Source organism: Corvus hawaiiensis, chromosome 15, assembly GCF_020740725.1.
Source record: "Corvus hawaiiensis isolate bCorHaw1 chromosome 15, bCorHaw1.pri.cur, whole genome shotgun sequence".
Taxonomy (NCBI): domain Eukaryota; kingdom Metazoa; phylum Chordata; class Aves; order Passeriformes; family Corvidae; genus Corvus; species Corvus hawaiiensis.
The window spans coordinates 11554558-11566358 of record NC_063227.1 but is presented as its reverse complement, the minus strand read 5'-3'; the positions used below and the strand labels follow the sequence as shown (position 1 = coordinate 11566358).

Genomic DNA, 11801 nt, shown 5'->3' with positions numbered 1-11801 from the left:
GCCAATGTTTGCATTGAGTCAAACCAGTGATGTTGCTGTATTTAAAATCCCAGTGTGTTTTGAATGCAAGAATTCAGTGAGAACAATATGCAGCCTAAGGTACATACCTAGACCATGAATAAGGTAGCCACTAATTAAACTCAGGTTTCTTCCACAGTGTAGCGGGTTGAGTTTGAAACCGGGCGGAAAACACCAATTAAATGTAGTGGTTTTGATTCAAAATATTCATTATTTACTTATTTTCCTTCTGTGAAATAAGAATTAGGAGAAAAGCAAAGCAGGCACAAACCTTAAAGAGTTGCAGTACAATGAAAGAGCTTTATTACTAACAGAATTAAAAGTAAAGAGAAAACAACAAAACAAAATTAAAGTAAATTCCCCCCCCCCCCCCTCTTTCCAGCACTTCTCTCCTTTTATCCAGCTCACACAAGGGATAACAGAACATGGGATGTTAGTCAGTGTTGCAGTTCTTGAAAAGTCTCTCTCTTATGCTTAAGGAAAAAAGGGTTTTCCTTCAGTTGCACGTGGTTCCCAAACTGCCACCAATAGCAGACCCGCCCGGAAACAAACAGTCTGCTGTGTGTAGAACATCTCTCCCATGAAGAATTTCACAGTTCTTTCACACTACAGAACATGGGCCATCACATGGGGTTATTCATCTTTTTAAGGATAAGTTATTTTGGCCTGCACACAGAGGCTTTTCTTCGCCACAAGTCTCTAACAGCCTCTTACTACTTCTATATAGCCTGGCATAGGCACTCTTCACAAACTTCATAGGCACACGTTGATTCTCCACCCCCCCCCCCCCCCCCCCATGTTCTTCAAATGGATTAAAGAGACAAACAGTTTGTGGTATTACAGTTTCTTACCACGGCATGCAAGAAGGTTTCTTTTAAGCTGCGCGCCAGAATCGCGGCACCGCCCTCTTTTCTCCTGTCGCCATGCTCAGCTCCGTCCCACGTGACTCACTTCTCTTTCTCTCTGACTCTGAAGCCGCCATGTTGAAGAGTGTTCTTGTTCGGGCTTTACGGTGGGGAAAGCCTCGCTCCCTCTGTGCTGCTGGCTGCGTGGTGTCCTCTTCAGTTCAGCACGGAGTGTGCTGGCTGCAGACAGGAGGCTCTGCCGGCTCCCGCTGGCTCCGCCGGCTCCGCATGGAGAGGAGAGGGACCCGCCTGTCCCCAGAAGCCGCGCTGGATGGGTTTAGCTGTGAGCAGTCCATGGCTGGTTTTAGCTGCCTGCGGCTCTGGGACAGTCCCCCTCAGTGACCCAGGGTCCGTGCCGCAGCGTTGGGAAAGGGGGAAAGGGGGAAAGGGGCAGTGGCCCCGGCCCGGCCCAGCGGGGCCGGGAGGCTCGGAGCACCCCCACCTTCCAGCAGGCGAGCTCCGACCAAAAGGGGAAGTCCCGCCTTTCCGTGCGGTTTAAATATGTAAATTGTGAGAAGCGTAATTGGTCTTAAAGACTGTCCATCAACTCAGGGTCAACCCAACACACACAGCCAAAATAGATGTTCATTGTGCCATGAAGATGGGCTTTACCAAGAAACGTTTTACTAGTTTGTGTGTCCTGGTTGGACAATGGTGTGCGTCCTGGCTACAGTAAATACCACCACCACAGGGAGAAGCTGTCCTGTTCCTGAGAAATCTTATTTGGAATTGCATGTCACTGAGCGCAAGAACTCCGGGAGCACAGTGACCAATTTGCCGAGTGTACTGTGGTTGCCTTAATACCTGGGGGAAAACAGCCAGACACTGTAGATCCTGTGAGTAATCTGCACAGTGATTCTCATAAGGCCATAAATACAGCTTTTAACATGTTAAGTCTGAAAGCTGCCTTTTGAAAATGGTCTTTAAAGTAACAAAAGCAATGTTAATGGAGTCAGTGGAGAATTTTAAAAAATATGAGCAATGTTAAATGAGTTGTTTGCATGATTTGAGAAGCCTGACTTGAAGGTGCACTTTAGTCTTATTATTCCTAGTTGAGGGAAAAACACCTGATTGGAAATAAATGTTTTGTAATTGAAGCAAATGCTTGCTTTTAAGGGGGAAAAAAAAAGTGTCTGTCCTGTTTAGCTTATCTTTTTAGGATTTTGTTCCATGGGGAGGGCGATTGCTACCCCTCCCTTCCATGATTGGCACTCACACATATGCTTCAAAGAGCAATAATTAAAAATAACTTTTACTTGTTTTCAAAAAAAGAAAGAAAAAAAAAAAGAGACTCCTTAGTACAGTATTCGACTCTAAATTCCAGGCACAGTGATGGCACCAGAACCTCTGCAGACAAGCAAAGATCCGCTTTCAAAGCACCAGCAGGTCTGGATTGTCAGGTGGGTCTTGATTTTGATACTGATCATTTGTTACCAATTTATTAGGAGGGTAATGGTGAAAGCTCATGCTGGACCTCAGCCATGTGCAGCGTTCCTGACACACCAACATACTAAGACATGGTAAGTGTCCCTTTCTGCTCCAGTCAGCTGCAGCCTCTGAAAGTACAGACTGAAGCCAAGAAATGGTTTAAGCACTTGCTTTTGACTCCTATTGCCTTTTGCTGAAAGTTTGATATTTAGAACACTAATTACATCCCCATACCAACATGTGGCAGCTTTCTCCCAACTTCAAGTCATGCAGCATAGAAGGCAAGATGGCCAGAAATACAGAGCATCTTCATTTTACAACACTGTGATCCCACACTGCTCCAGACAGTTTTTTCTGATCCTTTACCATCAGAAGACAGATTTAAGACTTGAACTGTAAATAGCAGTAACTGGTGGTCTTTTTGGGGAAGCAAATCCATAGGGATTATGGAAATAAAACGCTGTGCAGTCCTTGTATATAATTACTGCTCATACCATTACTCACCAGCCTTCCATTTGTGACTTCTACAGCAATGGCACTGAGTTACCTCTGCCCAGAGTCCTGGGAAAGTATCAGCTTCAAGAGACTTCTGCACCTTGGCAGTGCCCCCGTGCTGGCAACTTATGTAAACGAAGTCAGGTGTGTGTGAGTTCAGAAAATGCAAGGAATGAAAAAGCTGCCTGGTACCTGACCCCCTGGGAGAGCAGGCAGGAAATCCCCACTGCTGCCCAGGCTAGGGAATCTCCTGTTGCAGCCTGCCAGCCTGATACTTCCACAGGTATAATGTAATGTGAGCCCAGCTTCAAGGAGAATTGCAATTGAAGTCCTGTGGGGAGCTGTCTCTATGAATTAATGACAGCTGCAGCCAGGAGAGTGCAGAACTGCAGTGCTGAGGAGAAGGAAGAGGTGAAAGAGGCAAAATGCAAGCGCCCAGATCTCCTTGTGGGGTGCCGGCAGTGGGAGGCTGGGGGGATTCCAGGAACAATCTCTGCATCTCGCTTGGCCACCCACAAACAAGTGGCGTGCGGGGAGACTCTGCAATAGCTTCTGTTGTGCCAAGCAGAAGTCGGTGGGCCTGATTTCGGGATAAGAAGATGACTTACATTGCCCGAGGCAGAGCATGAGCCTGTGGTGCTGGTGTGGGAGCGGTCAGTGGCAGCAGCAGCACATCCTGCCTGTCTGACAGTGTCCTGGCAGCAACTGAGAGATTTTTAGACACAGTGGCTTGTTTAGAACCATTTAACACTCACTGCGATGTGTAGGAGTCACTGCTGGACCAGGAGCTGCTGTTTCAGCATCTTAGGAACTAAATTGAAGGATTTTAATTATTTTGTTTTAAACCCCAGCCTCATTTTCTTCACTGGGGCATTATGGTGGGGGATTTTTGCATGTGGAACTAATTAAGGAACAGAGGGCTGCAGGAGTTAATGCAAATGTACTCTGCAAAAATATCTACTTTGTGCTTGTGAGAGCTGCATTTAATAAGTAGAAGGGTGTTCTCCCTGCTTTGAGAATTCATGGCAACCATCTGAATAAATTTTTAAAAATAAACTCAGAGCAGCATTGCAAAGCTAATCTTCTGTGCCTGGAGGGAGCCCACATAGACATTAAAGAATAATCAGCCTGTAGGAATCATGCAACCTCTGGGATTCACAAAAGGCTCTCAAGAAGCAGCACTTGAATTTCACTGCTAAATGAAGAGAGGCATTAAAGGTTATCAGAGATTCTAAAATACCACATGAGCCTGGAAGCTGAGTCATCTCATAGATAAATCCACAGAGAGAGAATTATGGACTGCACTGATAGTCTTGATTTAGAGAATAAGAGACATTTCTAAAAATGTGCATAAAGAGCCAGAGGTCTTTCTAATGGGCTCAGCCCATGGTGGAAGAGCAAGAACATCCCAAACTACGTCAAAAGGGAACCATTTGTGAAACAGTCTCTCCAGAGATCCCTGCCCTGGCAGCTCCTGATGGTATGGCTGGTGCCTGCAGGACCCCCATCTGAGCTTCAGCTGCTCCCTGCTGAGTGCAGGGTCAGTATCGTGTCACCCGATGTCACAGTGGCTGCTTGGAGAGGTCTCAGCTGGTCTGGTCCAGAGCTGATCCCAGCCTGGAGTGGAGCTGTAGTTCTTTGTTGCAAAGAGGAAAACTACCATGGGAGAGTGGCGGAAGAAAATACAACATAAAAAAAATGGTGAGAAAGTCTGTCTGTACTGCTGCAGTTTGTTACTGTGACCATACTGGTGAATCTTATTGGTGTGACCATCTGCCTCATGCAGGAGCCTGTAGGTGAGGACACAGGGGAGGGCCTGGCACCCCAATACCATGACCTCACATCAAGGGCTTGTGCATTTGGGTATTGTGTTCTATTCAGTGGAAATGAAGGTTTGTGTCAGCTGTGACTCCACAGTGCTTGCTGTGCTTCTCAGCTAGAGTCTCTTACCTTGTCTGGAGGGTCTCAATGTGATAGATATGGATGATTTTCCTCTTGGGAAATGGTGATCTGGGTTTGGCTGGGAACTCACACTTTCAGGTGAAGAAAAGGAGTAATGCTCTACCTGGGACAAACATAGAGCAGAAGTTCTACCGAGAAAGGGAAAGATTAACATTGCCAGCATAATTTTTATTGTGTACATCTCTATTTTCTCTTCATAGAAAGGGAAGAAGATGTACTAAAGCTGTGCTAATATTAACAGCTAGTATTTTGCCTGGTTCAGGGTTACACATACAGTGTAAAGGCTCAATGTGCTTAATGACTTGCTTTGTCTTTTAAATTACTGAAATAAACCTCAAAACTGGAATAGAAATATTCTTCATTAGGATGCAGGGTTTTTGATCTGTGTTGCCCTGCTCTGTCCCTGCTCTCCCCCTGCAGCAAACAAACACCACACTGTGCCCGTGCTACATGCTGGCCAAGTCCCTGTTAACAACCTCTTAATTTGGTGAGTCCCACAACAGTACAAACGACTGGAAAGGGCAAAAACTGCCATGTTGCCATTTTACTCAGATTAATATGCATATTGGGAGGCAAATACATCCAATACTCCTCAGAACAAAACGTGCCAAGGAACAGACAAACTAAATTATCCTTAGCAGGCAGACTGAGCCAGGGTCAAGGAAACACTAACTGTGCTGATCCCTAGGTCATGCTGGAAACATGAAGAGAGGGAGCAAGACATGAGCAGTGGGGAATTAGGGGACTGTCTAGAAATGCTTCCTCTACCTCCAGCTGGTGGCTGCAACTCCCATTTATTTTCTGGAGTTACTGTGACTCTTCGACTGGACTGTGGGTTTGTGAAGAAGCTGAAATCTCATTAAGACTCCTATGCAGTGCAGGAGTGGCATTTCCTGGGTTTTCATAGTCCACATTTCTGTGCAGCACTCACAAGGGAATGAAGACAGACAAAAATCTCTGTGAGCCTGACCACAACCACACTGCCTCACACTGCTCAAACAGCCACATCCAGGAGGACAAAGTGTCCCTTTGCGCAGAATCATGGTTTGAGGTTTGTTTGCAGAGCTCTTCATAGCAGGTTTTTGAGCTGATACTCCTCAGAACAAAACATGCCAAGGAACAGACAAACCAAATTATCCTTAGCAGGCAGACTGAGCCAGGGTCAAGGAAACATTAGCTGTGCTGATCCCTAGTGCTGCTGAACTAAAATGTGAGCTAGTTTTGTGTAGGTGGTCCACTGAAGGCACATTCACAGGGTGGGGGAATGACACTGCTCATGCTGCCTACAGGTCTAAAAACATTATCTTGATTTCAGTTTGCATATCAGTACTGACTGTGTGCTTTAAAGAAGCGACCAAGGTGATTATCTCCATTTTATAACAGGAAAACTGAGACATGGTGAGAGGGCAGGCTAGTAACCAAGGCAAATTACCACTGAGCTGCTGAGTCCTGCTCCTGTGCCTGATCTGTGCCTTCCATGTCCAGCCTTCCCCACCACTAAGCCCTCTCCAGGGGGCAGGAGCAGAGCCAGGGGTCCTCAGGTTTTTTGGTTTTTACCTTTCCTGCTATTAACTTTGATGGTGCCTAAGGCAGCTCCCAGCTCTGGGCTGGGACTCAAAGGCTGCATGCCTAGCCCATGGCACAGCTCCTGCCCCGGGCCAGTGTGCTGAGGGGAGCCCAGTCCTCCTCTCAGCTGTTCCTGTGAAAATATCCTGGCTAAACTTCACAGCTATCACTCGTTCAGGTGAAAATCCTACTACATTCAGCCAGATTTGGGCTTGAAAATGAGAATTAAGGAGAATCAGTCAAGCTGAGGGATTCATAAAACAGTCCTGCTTTAACCTCTTGCAGGAAAATGCTCTCATGATCACTCATTTCCCTACAGTGTCCCTTCCCACAGTTTAAAGGGCAACATTGGAACCTAAAACACAGCCAGGCTGATGGACTGGTTTTACTTCAAACTAAAGGCACTATATATATCTGTAAGATGACAGCAGTGCATTCTCAATACCTCTCAGTATTTGTCTGCACCCAAAGTTGTACGGAACTGCGTGTACTCATCCCAGCCTGCCTAAATACTATCTCTTCCTTCATCGGCTCAACAAGGAGAAGGAATGAGCTGAGTCACTGCACAAACTTGCTGGCAGAGCCTGGCCCGGCCCATCCCACCCACAGCACCTGGCCTTGTGAGCTCCCCATCTTTGTGTCACCACCATCCTGCCAAGCCTCCAGCACTCCCTGGGGAATGCTGGAAGAGGGCTCTTGCTGCTGGGCATTTTTCTATCACAACAGCTAATCGCTTCGATGCCTCTGAGGAAGGAGCAGTGCAGAATTTCCTTGATAATATGTGTTGCAATGAATCTTATCTCAGCTGTGACTTCTTTAACAGAACAATAGAGAAGCAATGAAACCTTCTCCCTGCTTTCCCGGGGGTGAAATCACAACCACACTCTCCAAGTTAGTCAGGTGGGGTTTTTAAACACAAAACACTCCATCCTTGAATCCTGTCTCTGGCTCATGTAGGCTTGACTCTGAATGAGCACTAAAGTTCATAGAGCTATGGTGTTTGGACAGGTATCAAGCTTATACCCATAATTATTGAACAAACTTCTCCGTAAGTCCAAGCCAAACTGGAGTGTTTGCAATTCCCACAGAAACAGAATGCTTTCACCAGGCAGTGTCAGTGCCTCAGAGGTAACATGAATGCACATACACACTTCTATGGTTTCAGGAAATTTTTTTTTTAAATTATTAAAATATTTTTTTTAAAAAAGTCGTTTATGTCAGTACACTTGGAAAGACATTTTAAAACAGAGCCCTTTTTTTCCAGGAACTCTGCAAGCTGACAGAGTGCAGCACAAATCAAGGCTCCAAAGGATCAAGCTGGTCAATGGTCGCACCAACAGCTAGAGAGCAAACTGGACTTTATTTTTTTAAACCCTACTCCAGATACAGAAATCATGAGGTGCTTGATCATTAACCTTTGCTTAACAACTTAATTAGTTAAATACAGAAGCAGACCCATCCAGAATAATCCAGTCTCTTCCTAGAACTGGATCTGACCTGGCTGCAACCTCTGATTACACTCCCGACGAATGTCACCAACTCCAGGAACTTCAGGGAGAGTGTTTTGAAGTAAAGAGGGCAGTGCCTCCATCTTCAGTCCTACAGCATTCCTTGTGAGTGTTTGGGACAAGTCAATTAGAACCAATTACAAGTACTAGGTTTAATGCAAGGCGGAAAAACTGAAAACATTCCTGAAGCCACTGACTTGGAAGGAAAGGCAAAGCATGCAAACAAGTGTTTCAGTGCAGAAACCCAAACAGAGCCACTGCAGGACTGCTCTCACCTTCAGCACCTCTCAATGATACAGGTTTCTAGTCACAGTTTTAGAGAAAACATGCTGGTTTAGCAGACTTGCCCCAGAAGTTGGACAGTTTCTGTTCATAGCTCTGCCTCTTTGCATTAACTTTAACCAAGCAGTAATTAAAAAAATAATAATCTTACTGCAAATAAATTATTTAACCTGCAGTTACCATGCTTTTTGAGCTACGTGTAGTTCTATATATAGAACAATTATGTTTATCATATAAAAGAAGAAGAAGAGTTAGTTTTAGGTCAATGATTCACACTGTTGAAATAAACACTGCTTTTCAAGAGGTCATGCAGAGGTTCTGTCACGAAACACCTAACATTACATAAAGCCCAATGTTTATAGATATTTATTTTAAATAGGTCAAAATGAAAGGCCAAGTTTTAAACAAAAATAATCAGACATACAAGCCTAACTTTGTTTCCAGTAGGCTACTCAGAAACTCTGACGGATCCAATTCCCAGTTTTTCAGCTCAGTTTTTCACTATCAAATATCAAGAAGGTTTTTATTCAGATTAAGTTGACTGAACTACAGTAAAGTTTAAATGTTCACAGTATCATCAAGACATGTGGTTAAGTACCACCTGGTCAAAAAGTCTTTCAGGAAGAGAGAAAAACTTAAATCACTAGCCAGCTTTCAAACTGAGGTAGACAAGTCACGGTGACTCGAGTGCTGAAGGTCAGGGTCTATCCTTTTAAGTAATTCATCTAATAAAATGCATCAGACAACAATTGAGATTGTTATGTTAGTATTTCTGATAGTGAGAAACTTTGTTTTGAAAAAGTATGCAATTTTTGTAAATAGAAATATCCTTCTTCTGCTACCAAAATAATCAGAAACATTATAGAAAACTATGCATCTTTCCTCCGATAATTTAATCCTGCTAGATAACAGGCCTTGTTAAAATAGCCAGCTACCAGCTTGCTGTTCACAGTGTAAAATATGCAATCCTTCACCTTGTTTCTGCTCTCCAGCCGAGGAACACAGATCAAGAAGGCTGTACCTCAGGCATTTTCACCTGTCTACACACACATAAGTTGTTTCAGTTTTTCAACCAGTAAGTATAAAGTTTGTGGTCTCCACCAATACATCAGCACAATGGTATATACAGCATGGATAGCACTTCTTGGCAGCTCCCTTTCCACAGGCATATGGAGCCAGGCTTCATGCTGTGGACTTTGGATGTAGACCCTATCACTGATTCAGTTAAACATCCAAAAAGACAGACGCGGAGAGAAAAAATCCAAACTGCTTCTGCAAGAGAAAGCTGAGACACCAGCTGTGCTATTAAACCATTTTGATCACAGTAAGGCGGAGGCTAGTGGCCAAAGAACAGCTCAGAAACGGGTCTGCGTTTCACGACAACCTCTTCCTCCTCCTCCGTTACCTCAGAGAGTGAGGAATATGAAGGGAAGCCCCCTCTGGTCTTTGGCTTCCTCCTTGGGCCCGTAGTGGCAGCTAGAAGCTTGTTTAAAGTGGAAGGCTTCCTTAAACCTTTGGTGAGATCGTAGAAAGCCATGTCATCAGATATGACCCCCAGAAAAGTGCTAGTGGAGCTCAAGATTGAAGCCGCAAGCTTTGTGGACTTCTTGATGGGCATGGAGTGCTCCATGTTTTGGGAAAGGCTAGGGTCCCCCAGCAAGCGCCTAATTGTAAGGGATGCCCCTTCCTTTAAGTACTGGTGTGGCTTCTTCCCGCTGTAGTCCCTCAGGTCAATCTTGGCATGGTAGCTGTAGACGAGCATGGTGATGATCTTCTCCTGGCCGTGTATGGCAGCCAGGTGCAGTGCCGTGTAGCCACCATGCGACCTGGCATCCACATTGACACGGGACCCGCCCTTCTCGGCCGCTCGGATGATGTTGGTCACCATGTCGCAGTTGCCGCTCTTAGCGGCCCAGTGCAGGGCGGTGAAGCCGGAGATAAAGTCCCTGCGAGCCGCCAGGCTGGCGTCGCCCAGAAGCAGCCCGTGGAGCTGCTGTGTCCACTGCCCGTCGGCCGCCAGCACCAGCCACTGGTGCTCCGCCTGCTCCAGGGGCACCACCGTCTCCTCGCTGGCCCGGTGGTTCTTGGGCCCCCTCCGCAGCCCGGGCGAGCGGGACCCGGTCTCCTCGTCAGGCGGTGGGGGGGACAGCGGGGTGACTGCCTCCTCGGGCGGCCCTGGGGCAGCGGGAGGTAGCACCCAGCGGACGGGGAGCATGCAGGGCTTGGGCGGCGGCTCCCGCCGAGCTCCCCTCGCGCCGCCGGGCAGAGGCACAGCGCCGCCGCCGCCCTGGAACAGGCCCCGCAGCTCGGCCACGGCCCGCGGCCCGGGCGGCTCCTCGGGGGACGTCCCGACGGGGTCCGAGTCGGGGAAGGAAATCGGGACAGGGGCGCCGGCATCGACCCCCGCCGGCGGGGCAGCGCGCAGCTGCCGCTTCAGCACCACAAACTTGACGCCGTCGATCTCCTTCACGGTGGCCACGGCGTTCACCGCCGCCTTGAACCGCTCCCGCCGCGCCGCCCGCCCCTCTGCCTCCCCGGCACCGGCACCGGGCCCGCTGGCCTCCAGCAACGGCCGGAAGGCGCTCACCAGCTCGGTGTTGCACACCCGCCCGCCGCGCTCCCTCAGGAAGCCCATCACTGCCTCCGCGCTGATGTCGAGCTCCGCCATCCCGCCGCCACAGGTGGTGGTGGTGGAGCTGCCGCCGCGCCCGCCGCCTCGGCGCAGCGTAGGATGCCGGGAGCCTGCAGAGATGGCCAGGGCTCGCGGGCGGGAGACACCTGCTACTGCCAGCGACTCCCCCGCGACCGCTCCCGCGGAGGTGCTCGGCCCTCCCCGCCCCGCCCACGGAGCGCAGCGGCCCCGGCGCCGGTCTCGCCCCGCCCGCGGGGCGGCGGCTGCCGGGAGGGTCCGGCCCGGGCAGTTGGGCGCGGGGAGTGGCGGTACCGGGCGGCGGCTGACACGGAGCCGGTCTCGATCCGGGAGTGAGTGAGAGCAGGAGGGAGGGCACGGAGGCTCCTCGGGTGGGACCGAACGCTTCATCCATTTACTCGTCTTCCAGCTTCCTGAAACGATTTTTTGGTTTGGGGTGGGTTTTTTTGTTGTTTTTTTTTTGTTGTTGTTTTGTTTTGTTTTGCTTTTTTGTTTTGTTTCAGTAGCAAGTAAGTGGAGCAGCAGTGGGTAGAAATCACTCTGCAAGGTTCGGTCTCCATTCCTGGAAAAGCCTCAGGTGTTCTGCAGGACCTGTGATCCTGCTGGGAAAGAGGCTGATGCCTTAAAATTAGAAGATGGGTGGATGGGTCAGTCTTCTGAAATATACTCACCTCTACATGATACTATGTATTATCATACATATATATATATGTAATCATACATTATTATCTGTGTCTTTTACCTATATTGCATCAACAATGTAGATGTACATGTCTATTTAAACAGTGAAATATTTACAGCATGGCTGCATCTGTTCATGTCCACCAGGAGAAGAGAGAGCTTCTCTTTTTATAGAGAAGCTCTCTCTGCTGTCTTATCAATTACTTGTGCTTAAGCATTTAACATTACTGTTCTCTGCTCTACAGGAGCAAATAAATCTCAGACAAATGCTTTTCCCCAGGCAAAGTAGGAGGACTGAGGACCTCT

The 11801-nt window shown here is 47.8% G+C and overlaps 1 protein-coding gene across 1 annotated transcript; it reads right to left on the bottom strand.

The window, feature by feature from the left end:
• Positions 1-7715: 7715 nt before the first annotated feature.
• Positions 7716-11204, bottom strand: SOWAHA (sosondowah ankyrin repeat domain family member A). Its single transcript, XM_048320205.1, has one exon. It carries the CDS (start codon positions 11202-11204, stop codon positions 9501-9503), a length of 1704 nt encoding a protein of 567 aa, XP_048176162.1. The 3' UTR covers positions 7716-9500.
• Positions 11205-11801: the final 597 nt, after the last annotated feature.

Bases quoted from the DNA above. Each gene is read 5' to 3' on its own strand.
- SOWAHA (XM_048320205.1), bottom strand. From the start codon at position 11,204: ATGAAGCGTTCGGTCCCACCCGAGGAGCCTCCGTGCCCTCCCTCCTGC.